The sequence below is a fragment of the Aythya ferina genome (assembly GCF_964211825.1).
Source record: "Aythya ferina genome assembly, chromosome: 5".
Taxonomy (NCBI): Eukaryota; Metazoa; Chordata; class Aves; order Anseriformes; family Anatidae; genus Aythya; species Aythya ferina.
This window is the reverse complement of record NC_140301.1, coordinates 16,250,153-16,263,383: the sequence shown is the minus strand read 5'-3', so window position 1 is coordinate 16,263,383 and position 13,231 is coordinate 16,250,153. Positions and strand designations below refer to the sequence as shown.

General features: G+C 43.1%; 1 protein-coding gene across 4 annotated transcripts in view; it reads left to right on the top strand.

The window, feature by feature from the left end:
* The window catches only part of LDLRAD3 (low density lipoprotein receptor class A domain containing 3), a 136,831-nt gene that overhangs the window by 71,381 nt on the left and 52,219 nt on the right, over positions 1-13,231 (top strand). For all 4 annotated transcript variants that reach the window (XM_084519687.1, XM_084519686.1, XM_084519685.1 and 1 more), the window contains 2 exons: positions 8,321-8,446; positions 12,060-12,194. In XM_084519687.1, the coding sequence (XP_084375813.1) occupies positions 8,321-8,446; positions 12,060-12,194 (261 nt within the window). The remainder of the gene's footprint in view (positions 1-8,320; positions 8,447-12,059; positions 12,195-13,231) is intronic.

Sequence of the window (13,231 nt, the reverse complement as noted above, 5' to 3'; positions counted from 1 at the left end):
CTGAACCTTCGCCTGCAAGTCATCAGTATATCACGCTGTCACTGCTTAGCTTCCACTGCCTCACACAGAGCAATGTTTTGCACTGATGCTTAGAATCTGGGAGGCTTTCAGTAATCATCCAGCAGTTCTTTTGGCTGTAGTGCTTCTGATCTTTGGGAGACTTTGAGCTACACCTTGACTGTGCTGCTTCTAATGTCCTGCCTCCTTGATCAGTGTGAAACAGGTGCCAGCCCTGCTTGATTATTCCCTTTGGAAGATTTAAAAAAAAATCCAGCTCAAATGCCTGATTGGGACGCTTGGTCTGAGTCTTCCGTTCAGTTGCTTCAGTGGAACAAAAAAGCTGATGTGATGGAAGGGGCAGGAGGGGATGGGGAAGCATCTGGCACACTCTGGCCACAGGAGCGAGGAAGGACTCGGGGGAATCAGGCAGCTCAGGTCCCCAGTGCCCAGCTCAGTCCCCTCAGGGGCCTGCTTTCCCAAGGCTGTCCATCGCACCGTGGTGCTACTCTGAAGGCCCACAGGTATTACTTCCCTCTGTGATTTTCTGTGATGTCTTATCTTCCAGAAGTGGAATGTCTCCTAACAAGTTCTGAAGTGATTTGTGAAGTGTTAGACGGCAAGCCTGAAAGCTGAAAGAGAACCCTGCTCTCCCAACCTGCAATACATTTCCAACATAAGGCTGGCTTTGCCATTAAGCTGTTACTGTTTTTATGGACCTTAATTTTCCCCTCCAGCAAAATGCTCTTTCCAAAGCTGCTGTAGGTAAGATACCCCCAAGAATCCAGCCTGTATTACAGCACTCATGGGAAGTGAAGCAAAAAGGGAATTGGCTTCTGAAACCTCGCTGGCTGCCTCCAGGTGTACGTGCACTGCCACAACTCGTAAGCAATCAAATGTCAGGGCTTTGCTGGCATTCATGCGGAGTGAGGGGGGCAGGCACAGAGGTGCTGTATTTCATCTTGTGTTCATAATGCAGAAACTCAGCTGGGAAAGGAGAATCATCATCTTTGGCAAAAGGATTTCTTAACTGCTCTTTGAAAGTGCTGCTCTCCAGGATGTAAAAATAGCTTGGACTGCCATTTAGCCAGCAGAACCACTGGAACATCAGCTTTACTGAAGTTTTTTAGCGAATTTCTTAGGTAGGTGACAAGCATCGGGATTCTTAAACAAAGCTGAACTTTAAACAATCCATGAAATGAGCACCTGCATTAATTGAGAAGATGCTGCAAGCCAGCTGCTAATCTTTCTGTCACTTACTGAGCTGGCTCACAAACCTGGAATACCAAACTAGAATTAACTCTTACTTTCATTCATGATTAAGCAACCAAACACTTTGAGTTAGTTATAATACCGTTTATAATGAAGTGACCATGGTGAACATCTCATGTGAAGCTCAATTGCAGAAATTTACACATGAGTAAGGGCAAATGCAATAGCAACTAGCATTTGATGGCTTTTTATGCAAGGAGATCAAAAGGGTGTGTGGCGCTAAGTATTTAATCCTCCTGGTGGTCCCCTCTAGATGGGGGTCAGTACATAGCAGGTTTGGAGAGCTTGGGACTGGGGCGGGTTTGCCAGCTGGGAGCAGTCGGTGGCAGGATGCAGTGCGGATCAGGCAGCTACTGCCATGGATGGGGTGAGGGATCCAAGTCCTTGCCACACGGATGTCCTCAGGAGCGTTTCCCCTGCTGCTGAAGTCCATTACTGCCTTCTGTTCTGCTTGTACCAATCCTGAACTGGCTTAGACTTTGTGTTTGTCCATGAAATTATTAAAGAAAACATTACTTTACTCTTTGAAAAGTAAAGGCCACTGTCTCCACAGTACTCCAAAGCCTTCTCTTTTTCCCCTTTTCAAAGGAAGCAGCTGATTCGGTGGTAGCTGAGTTGTTTTTTGGTTTTGTTCTTGTTTTTTTAACTTTAGTATTTTTCTTTCTTACTATAAACTATAATGTAAATCCTGCCCACGTAAGCGGGTGATGGTTTATTAGGTCGGAGGCAACCTCTGATGTTTCCTGTGGGATTAGTTTCACTAATTTTTATAAAAATGCTGCTGCTTTTAAAACAAGCTGCTTGTTAGGCTCCCTTTCCGAGTCTCAATTAGCAGTTTCTGACTTGCAAGTTTTTCACATGAGTGGTTAAATAGGGAGCAGAGGTAAGAGTGCCCCAAGGGCTGTTTGTAGGTGCAACAAACGCTCTGTAATGGCTGTGTTTTGGATCAAAACTCATTAAAGTTTGTCTTGAATTGGAGAACTTCTGGTGTAGTAGACTTTTATGTGGATTTAATACTGGAAAATATTGCTCGAGTGCTAGCTGTTTTCTAGATAAGAAGAAGCAAGAAGAGGAAGTGAAACTTCTCCTCCTCGTTCTGCAGGGCTGCCCTGCTAGAGGGTTCAGTGAGCCCATGGGTGATGCATGGGTGTGCTGTGCTGAGGTGGCTGCCCGGCTGCAGGTAGTGGTGGCTTCCCTGCTGGGAACCGAAGTGAAAATAAGGCCCAGACAGCAATTAACCGAAGTTAGTATTAGCTGGGTTAGCATTTGTAGCAGTGCTTGAAGTGAAAGGCTGTCTTGGTGTCATCCTGCCTGTTATGTTGTGTTGGAAAATCAATCCTCTGTAAATTCAAGTTAAAACCCATTTTTCCGAAGAGCGAGGAGAACTTGAAGAGATGGCTGTTCCTGTCTCCTTCACAGAGTTGTCACTGAAATGCTGTGCGTAGCCACTCCTGGACCCACAGCACCGTCTGATGTGGCTGCGGCATCCATCAACACAAATTAACCTCAGGGATGCGTAAGGTGGTTCACTATCAAAGCCAGGAAAACACCTGTGGCCGGGCAATAGTGAGCATCCGCACACAACAGTTTCTGTTTAGAGAGTTGCTCTGGCATCTAAGTCCTCAGGTTTTGATGAGCTGAATAAATCCCCGGCCACGGCTGGGTTGAGCCGTGTGGGTGTGAAGCAGCATGCGGCTGTTTTGCCTGATTGCTACCTGGGGGGGTTCTGAGGCAACAGCTTGATTGCAAGGATGCTGATGCTGAAATGCCGTGTTCACTCCTAGCTGCAGGTTGTCGCAAAATGTCTGCTGCTGATCTGCTGCATCCTGTTGTCCTCGCTCCAGATTGCAAAATGACTGAGACGCGTTTCAAAATAGAATTGTTTGTAGCGGTAAAAGAAGGAAATGTGCTTGTCCTGGTGGCTGCATCGTGTGGGGTATGTTACGCGCTATCTTTGCATCTGCTGTGAAAAGAAGGGAAATGCTGGAGGTGTGGTTGAGCTGGCTCAACAGTAAAGGTCTGTCAGAAAGTTTCTTCCCCAAAGCTTCATTAGCAAGACTGCATACTGGCTTCTGTAAGAGAAAATTAACTTGTTATAAATGTATAATGTCTTCTTTTCAAGCGATGTCTCATTAGAGTGACAAACAGATCTAAATTTTACTTTCTCAAAATAGTAGTTTAGTATCTCCTTAAAGTTACATAAGACTTTTTTTCCCCCCCAAGAGGTTGGCTGTACCATTTTGTCCTGGCAATATCCCTCAAATCCATAGTCCACAACTGCACTTCACTTGCTGATATATAGAGAAATCATTTGATGCCATGCTGCTCAATTGCCATATTACCTATGGAAAGCAAATTGCTTGCCCATAACTAAAGAGGATTTGTTATAACCTTCTAATCAGGTTAAAAACCTTGTAGCCAAATCAGGGGTATGAGAATTGCTGTTGTGCAAGGATGTATCTATATGCAGTATATGGTTTCATAAAGCATATGCTGAATCTTTTTTTTTTTTTCCCCCCCACTGTTCATCTTTTTGCTGAGAAATAATAAAATGGATTACACTTTTCAAAAAATACTTCTGTTTCACACTTGGTCCCCTAAAGATAGTAATATATTTTTCTGTTAATGCTGTAGAGCTGTGCCTGCAAACTGTCACACCCTCGGTGGGAACGTACAGCCGGTCCTGATTGGAAGTTACCAATATTTTTTTTTTTTTTTTAGAACCTTAAAAGAAGGGGGTGGGAGGATGGGTTTCTGCATAGCATAAGGAGCGAGTTCACACACTCGCGCACATAACTGCCAAAATAGTTCTCTTGAACTTAAGTAAATCAATCTGGGGGGAACATTTGGCAAGCTTACACTGTGGCCAGCAGTTCTCTGTGAGCATCTTATCCCCTTCCTTCAGGTTCGAATTTCAGGAGATGAGAACAGCGTGTCAGTGAGGAGCAGAGTTTCTTCCCATGGTTGCGGGAGTCAGGGGAGGCTGCTCCTGTGCATGCCAGATCAGTGGCACCTTTTTCTTTAAATACCACGGGAATTCCATTTTGTTTAATGGAAAAACAGATTCGTGTTAATGTTTCATTCCTGGATTGCTTGTGCCATGACTAGGTAACAGCTGAAGACAAGAACCCAGGTGAATCTCTCCTTTTCCACCCTAGGTTTGGGGTGGTTTTGTTATAGTTCTGCAACAGATTTGTCATCTGGATCCAGATTGGATCCACTCTTTGAGTTGCCTTTCTTTAGACACAGTTTTGTAAGTTGCTGGGTGTTTTTTTTTCCTGTTTTCCAGGTGTGCCCTTCGTTTCTTTCCCCTTCCCCTCAGCTCATGGTCCCTCAATTTCTCAGGTTCGGGAGTCCTGGGCTCAGGAGGATTTTTACCAGTTCCTTTGAAAACAACCAATTTCTCCCTTCTCTTTCCCTTGGCTGGTGATAACAGCAAGGCTAAAGAATAAAGAAGGTCAGATGATCCACATGCATCTGTCCTTTTTCACCGCTCTTCTGCCATCTCCTGATACCCAAGTAATTTTTTATTATCCTGAGCCCATTTCATCCAAGTGTGACAGAAGGATATAGATTGCAAAGATAATGATGTCCTTGAGAGCTTATCAAGACTGAAGTCACTGAAGGAGCCAAATAAGTAGCTGCTGTTATATAAAAGTGAAGCTTTTCACATACAGATCTGCCTGAAAACTTGAGGCCTGTGCAGCAGAAGACACAATGATGCGCAAAGGAGAGGAAAACCTTTTTCATAACAGTCGTGTAATGGGAGTAAGAATTGCAGAAGAGTGCTGTGGAGAGTGCAGCAAATGGCTTGAATCCACCACAGGCAGGCATGAGCCTGCTAGATGTATCTGTTAGTCATGAGGGAGCCAAAGACCTCAAGAAAACGGATAGCCTCATTGTGTTCAGGATAGCATTGCAGAATAAGAAGGTGCGTTTTTGCTTGGGAAGAAATAATTGTGTTTTCCATAGGAAGTTTTGTGAGCAATGATCAAACAGCTCTTGCCTGAATACCTCGGGAAAGCTCTGCCAGAGGACAGCGAGGATGTTAAATTGGAAATAAAGCAGAAATTCCCCAGTAGAGGTATCAAGAGTCTCAGGGTATGTGCCTTGGACTACATCCTCATTTTTCCTGCATTTAAACCCAGCACATGAGCAATACATTTAGTATTTGGAATCGGGCTTTGGAAGGCAGCTCTCTTTGGGAGTGAGCCTTGTGCCTACCAGCTGCTGGCTGTGTGGCTAGTGAGTCACAGCAGCACTTGAAACGGTCCTTTATCTCTTCAGGGTATCTAACATGAGAGCACCTTTGAGTTGGGATTGGCTGGTGTATGTATTATGCTTGCTGCAAGTATGCGGAGGTGCATTTCTTTTTTGTTTGCTGTTATTTCCTTCCTTCAAGGATGAATAAATATATAATAATAAAAAAAAAAATAAATCTTGTTCTCTGGCTTGCTGTTTCAAGAGGAGGAGGAACTAGGGAAAAAAAGGTTTGAAGAGAAAATTTTGAAGTAAGCAGTTGTCCAAGCAGTGCGTGCATTAATCCGTGTCCTGAACAGTTTCTCCCTCTTTTTGATAGGGTATTGGGATGCTTTGGGCAGACAGACAATGCATTTTCCAGAAATAATGACTTTTTTTGTGGTCAGTCCAGCTCCCTTTTCCTCCAGATGTTGTGAAACATTAAATACTGCTTATGGTTTGCCTGGTGTAGCTGAAGGGAGCGCACCAGATGTGCTTGGGGCCTTCACCAGGCGTGCCTGGGGCCTTCTCGCCTGAGGGGAGTGGTGCGGGGTGTGTGGATTTTCAGTGATGGCGATATCGGCCAGAAACTTGATAGCCTCCAAATTCAGAGCCCAAATTGTGACGGAAGTAAACCTGCTTGAAGAAACAGGATGCAGGAGGTGCTAACAGAGGCAAACCCACAGCTGCTGCTGCTTCACCCTCCGTTTCTTGGAACTGTTCGGGCTCAAAATACTCGCGGCTGAAGGAGGAAGCTGTCCAGAGGCAGCCGTTTGGGCTGGGGTGTGTTCTGTGATGTGGAGGAGATGCTAGCTTTTAGAAAAAGGGGAAGAAAAAAAAAAAGGGCAAAGCATTGGGAACCTCTTGATGTAGGAGCATTACAAGCACATGTTCCCAGCAGCAGTTCGGCTGCCTGGTTGGAGTGTCGAATGCTCCTACGGCCGGCTTGCTTCAGTGCCGGTCGTGGGATCTGTTCCTGAAGTGTTTGTTTTGCTGCTTTTGTTTGAAGAGGTGGGGTATGGCACGGCCTCAGACCTTGTGGTTACTGAATTATTTAGCTGAAATCAGTCTGCCACAAAACTCCAGCACGGGAGTTGCTCTTTGAAGCTATGTGAAGTATTCAGGGGCTTGAGTGTCTTGGCTGAGCGTTTGCCATCGCTGGTGGTGTTGAGCACAGCAGCTACTTCAGAGTAATTTATCACCTGTTTTCCTACAAAGTAATGGCTCCTTTTTTTTTTTTTTTTTCGTAAGTAGACCTTGGATCTTGGATTCTCTTCAGAATGTGTAGTACTTGAATATCTGCAACCCAGTGATACATCCCATTTTACACTCCATAATCCTAACTTAAAACTAGTGGTATAATAATGAAGAAAAACATGTAACAGAGGAACTTGTAGGAATTTGCCTTGGGAGGCCACTAAATCAAGCAAGAGTTACTGTAGCTGTGGTTTAAAGCTGTTTATATGTACTGCACTGAGTGATGGAAGATGGCTCTGCTACAGCTGCACTTCGTTTTTATCCCCGCAAGAGAGGTTCCCTTCCAAATTAAAACGAAGCTGCTTGTCCCCATTGAGTATACTTTTTGTTGTTGTTTTGTCTGTACTTCTGTGTTCCCTGACTTTGTCCCGACCTTATAAAACTGCCCACGTTGTCGGATTGGTATGCCATATGGCTATATAAAAAGACTGCCTGCCACCGCCATCTCCAGATCTGTCACATCTCAAAACCTGGGAGTTGTAAACACGTCTTGTACGTTTGGTGTAGAATTAGGGAAAGAAGGAAAAATGTACACAAAACCCCTGAAGTTAGAGAGCAGACTTCTTTCCTGTTGTTCTCGTGTGAGTGGTCTGTGTGCGGCATCACGGCCTGTTGGCGTGCTCCGTGCTCGCCTCCCTGCCCTCAGCCAGGCTCTGCTTTCCAGGGCACTTACTGCAGGGTCTGTGCAGAAAATCAGGTTGTGTGCTAATCTGAAAAAAAAGGGAAGGAAGAAAAAAATCTAAATTAGGTTCAATTGTCTTTACTTTGGGAGTTGTTTTTTTCTAGGCTGGTGATAACACAAGACTGCACTGGTGCTTGCCTTGAGCAATGTAGAGGAAGCATCTGCATTACTCTTGCTCAGGGCAGTGTTCCCTTCTCCCTGCCATGAAGAGTTGCTGTGCAGTGAAGTAAAAAAATGCAAAGTGCTTGAGATCAAATGAGATTCTGTAATCATTTGTTAAACATGTTTTGATGCCATTGTTAGTATTTAGTGTTATGAATTGCTGTGCGAGTACAAAATAGAAATAGATGTGGTTTATGTCCTGAAGAGCTTTATAATGGAAGCCATACGATAGAGAGATGTACAGTAACAGATGCAATTCATGCAATTCATGTTCCTTTTGCACCCAATTTTATATAATTTTCTATAAAATTTATATAATTTTAATATAATTTTTCTATAAACTATGCTAAGTAACGGCAGTGTTAATTATAGCATTTTCTTTTTTTGAATTTGACTTTTACAGCCTTAAAAGTACTTTAATTAAGCTTTCTTATATTTCATCTTTTCACAAAGACACTAACTCACTTCATATCTTTCTATTCCCCTTTCCCTCTCTGGATACTTCCTGCATCTTTATATGCCTGTCTTTACACATTTCTTCCTCCAGATCCCAAATTCTCCAAACTTGCTGCTGTGTTCGTTATCCCTATCTGCCTTGGCCTCTCCACGTGTAGGCTTCTCTGAGCACCCTGTACTGCTACAAAAATGTCTTTTAACCTTTGTAAGACATTTCCCTAATCTTCACCCTATTTTGTGCCTTTCTTCTTGCAGCAAAAGCCAAGTCCAAGTGTGGTGCCACGTTCTTCCCCTGCGCCAGCGGCATCCACTGCATCATCGGCCGCTTCCGCTGCAATGGCTTTGAGGACTGTCCCGACGGCAGCGATGAGGAGAACTGCAGTAAGTAAAAAGCACGAGTGAAAGCATATTTATGTTTTTTTTTTTTGTTTTTGTTTTTTTTTTTACATTATCTATAGTACACAGAATGGAAGCCTAGTTAGCCTTTAGCTTCAGTCAGATAACCTAGGTGATGTGTGCTTTCTTTGCTTTTTTGAGAGTCTCTCAGTTGCACTGAATATGGATAGTGTTAATAAAATAAGTCAAATCTGCCTCAAAAGGAAATGTAAACTTTAGTTCTCACCTCAGAGGAGTCTCATCAACCTCGTTGCCCTAATCACTGCCTTACCTTCATCTTCCTTAGGAGGTGTGTATGTTCTCTCATCCTGAAGCACTGCTGTTTGCAGAAGGGAAGCTGCAAATCTTCCCTTCCAACCTAGTTACTTAGTTTTGTCAGGCACTGGCACTGCCTCCTACAACTTGTTACAGGGTGTATTTTCATGGTTGTTGGTTCAGCAGCTCAGATGAGACTTATGCAACAGAACAACTGTCTCTACGACAAGCAGCTCAAGACTGGTGGTAGGGTGACATCCAACTGCTTTGCAAACCACTGCATTTTATAATGGCAGATGGCCTAACTAATGAAGGCAAGGTTTCACCTGCTTTCATCTTGGTTTTGGTCGTGTCCAATTTCCACCTACACATACATAAACACTGTCTTTTTCATTAGTATATTCTCCACCTCTTCTTCGCTGCATTATTTTCACAGTGTAAGTGGATGATTTCTTCAGCAGTGTTTTTTTTCCGGTTAATTTTAAGATGTTTTCTGATCCAATCGTTGCTACAGGATGGAGCCTGTGCTACTGTGTGCACTGTCAAGCAAAATCAGCAACACTCTCAAAATGTAGCCTCTCACTGCTGTCAGAGATAGAGAACCATGTGTGAAATCTACATCACAAAAACAGGGCTTGCCTTAAAAAAACAAACAAACAAACAAAAAAAACATTTTAAGGATCCAATCAGTAGGAGTGATCTTTTTATAAGATCTAGCTCTGTTTTTTTTGTACTTAATGTCTGCATATTACGTTAAGACCCATTTGTGATTTTGAAATGAGATTTAAGCTGCATGTTTGCTTTTAACAGGTTTTCTGTGCTCAAATGCAATTCACATTGGGCAAATGTACAAATATGATAAAATTGTTTAATTTTTATTTTCTCATTTCTTGTCACCGAATAAGATTAATTATTTGTTTATCAGAGCATTTAGTCTTCTCTGTTTATACGTGTTACCAAACAACAAAAAAGCAAAGAAAGGGTTGTTTAGTGAAACAGGTTCTTGGAAGGAGAAGCAGGTTCTCAAAGTCCGATGTGCCTGCCAAGACGCAAGCTTCAGCTCCTGAGTCGCTCAGCAGCTTGCAGGGAAGTCACAGCAGAGATATCATTTGAAGTACTACTTGTCTTGGGCTGAAACCCTTGCGTGTGGCTGCATAGATCCATTTCCATCTGTAACTCTAGCAGGGATTTATCACAGCAGTAAGGAAAGGTTACGTTCGATCCAGCAGCCCTGCTGCTATTATCGGGAGCTGGTAAAAGCCCTGATGTTGCGTGGGTCTGTAGGCGGAAGCTCGAAGCAAATACTTGCTCATTCTCCTGTTGGAGCAGGCTGGGTTTTTCCTTTTAATGTCATTTAAAGGTCAGGAGGAGGCCAACAGACACCGGCTTTCAAAGATAACAAAAGGGGCAGTCTTTGCCGTGATCTATCACTGTCTACTTCTTGGAGGACTTGCCTTTCTTGTTTGTGTGCTTCCCCCACATGTTGAGGTCCCTATGGCAGTGTGAGCATCCTTTAAAGGTGCCATCTGTTGTTGGTCCAGAGTGTTTTGGCTCCTGGGAGGCTGTGGCAGGGAGATAGCACCTCTACAGTGGGGATGAGGGTAGTGGAAGAAGATCGAGGGCTAGGGATACTACATTGCAGTCGTTGGGTTATACTTGAACAAATGGGTTATACAAGCGTGCTTTGAATATCTTGTAGGTAGTGGACAGACAAATGGCAGGTTTCAGTTTAAAACAACCACCCTGGAGATAGCTATGAATTCCTCAATTTCTCATGTGCTTGTAGCATGTAGCTCCAACAGGGCCTTCCAGCTGATAACAGCAGGCCGCTGATCTTCCTTTTTCTCTTTGCCATTTAAGCGCACTCGTGGTATTTTCCAGCATACCTAAGTGTCTTGTCACAGCTTTGCTTATGTAGAGAAACAGCGCTGTAGGCCCTGAAGTGACCTGCAAATCAACATGCTCTGCAAGTACGCGGCAGTTCCAGACCAAAGGAGATTTGGCATGTTCATAATAAATGTGCTTTTGGGGAGCTGGAGGAATTGCCCAGATGTAGGGAGTGTTTGTTATGTATACTGCAGATTACATGCATAGCAGACTTTAAAGGTCTTTTTTTTCTTTTTATTTTTGAAAGACTCTTTAAGGGCAGTTCTTACTTTAAGGAATAAAAAAATAGGAAGCCAGTCAGTATTTGGGAGCTGTAATCCCCTTTGTTATTGTGGCAGAGAAGCACTTTGAAGCAGACAAGGCATCTAAACAGCTTTTTAAGATTTTCAGTTGGAATGCTGCAGTCGGTTTCAGTCACCTCATTACCAAAAGTTGGCGGGAGTTCAGAGAAGAGTGACAAAAATGATTAAGGGACAGAGAGATTGATTTATGAGGAGATATTAAAAACTGCTAAATTATGCATATCTCAGCTAAGCCATGACTACGCAGGAAGATAAGGCTATCTACGCTGTATGTGCAGGGTGCAAACATTGTTCAAGGAGGGATTACGTAGTTATGTATGCTGGGGGATAGCTAAGGGTAGAAGGATGGAATTAGGAAAGAGAAAACAAAGATGAGTATCAAGGAAATCTCCTTGGCAGTGAGACACATTGAAGCTGTGATGTAATCTCCCAGAAATGCTGAAACTGTGCTGCTTCAGGTTTGTAAATGAGACTAGACAGAGCAGTAAATAAGCTGTAAGGTGCTAGGTTTGCAGTGGGTGAAAAGACTGCTCTACCTAAATGAGTCTGCCTAAATACTGTTCTGTTCTTACTGAGCGTGCATTCACCTAACTCACAGGGCCTTATTTTCCTGAAAGGATTTTCTGGGTGTGTATTACCCTCAAAAAGGAGTTTCAAATTCAAACTGAGAATTTGAGAAGTGTCAACGCTGCCATTGTATCAATTCCAAAAAGCAAGTTGGAAAAAACAGAACCAGTGGTAAATTAAACCCTACACAGTAGTTCTCAGCTGGGACTGTTGGCTTATAAGACTTGAGCTAAACTGAGTTTGTCATAAGGGGAAGCAAAAGGCAGTGCTGCTTTCCGTTTGTCTTCAGGGTGAACAAAAGCTGAGCACAGTGCTCATTACAGGGACTCTCATGAAAGTGAACAGAAGGCTTATCACGCTGTGGGTGGACTAAACCTCTGTTAATTCTAATGAATCTTGTATGAATTAGAAATTTCATCTCCCTCTGCTCAGAGAGACAAGGTGTGTTTGATTGCCAAGTTACTCCCACATGTTCAGTGAATTGACCAACTGTTGCATTGTGACCTGTTGTTGTTGATTGCTTAAAGGCTATTTCACTGCCCGATAGGAGAGTCTCTAATGAAAGATCTCACTTTCTCTTTTCGCAGCAGCAAATCCCTTGCTTTGCTCTACTGCCCGATTCCACTGTAAAAATGGTCTTTGCATTGATAAAAGCTTCGTCTGCGACAGTCAAAATAACTGTCAAGACAACAGTGATGAAGAAAGCTGCGAAAGCCCTCAAGGTAGGCATAGGGTTTTTATTCTAATCTGCAACATTATCCCAACCTCAACTAATGTGGAGCAGGCACAGTAGAAAATATGATTCTGTTGGCTTGCTCTGTGTTTGCTAGAGCTGTGTTTTCCTGATCCTGCAAATGAGTGAAACACCGTGTGTGTTTGTGTGTATGCGTGTATTTCATTATCGGTGTTCAGAGGACTGTTATCTTTCTCAGATTAATAAAAATGCACTTCTGCAGGAAGTGTTTATAATCTGTCATCCAGAGCTCGCCGAAGTTGCTGGGAATGCGTTTAGTGACTTCCAAGAGAGACGGATTGGACCCAGAGGGATCAATAATACAACTTCACTTTGAGGAAGTTTGGTGGTCTGTCCATTTACCGGATGAGTAAGTCCATGCAGGCTTAAAGCTTTAGATCCTCGTTGCTCAGTTATTTTCTGCAGGGTATGTTTCACTGTGGGACAAGACTACAGTGAAAGAACACATTCCTACCCATTTTAATTTCTGTTTTATGAGGAGAAAAAAAATGAAGTCAGGGAAAAAGTTTTTACTAATGATTGAAAATTGTTTGTATTGAGCCTGGTGAGAATCTCAAAACACAATCTCTGGCATTTTTCTTTCTTTTCAACTTTTGCTCTATCTCTGCATACAGTGTTCCCCGCATTTGTTTTCTGTAACTTAGTACCATGGTGCTTTATGAAATATGAAATATATATGAATGACCTGAGGGTGACGAATGATGTGTATCAGGCATCAACTGCTAAACGTTTTCATGTCTGAGTTACTTCTGAGAGACCAGAGTAGAAAAAAAGGGAGACTGGGTCGAAGTTTGCGGGGATATCGCAGTGCGCTGGGACCTATAGAGAGCAGGATACATGAAGGGAGAGATAAGGCAGGGTATGAAAGATGAAATCTGAGAAATTGAAGGAGAATTACTTCAATATTTAGCTGCACTGATGATTTAGTCCTTCATGAAAGAGAAAATAATTCAGAGCTCAACACGGTGATAAATATTCTTGACAACTCATAAGGGAAGAGGGAAA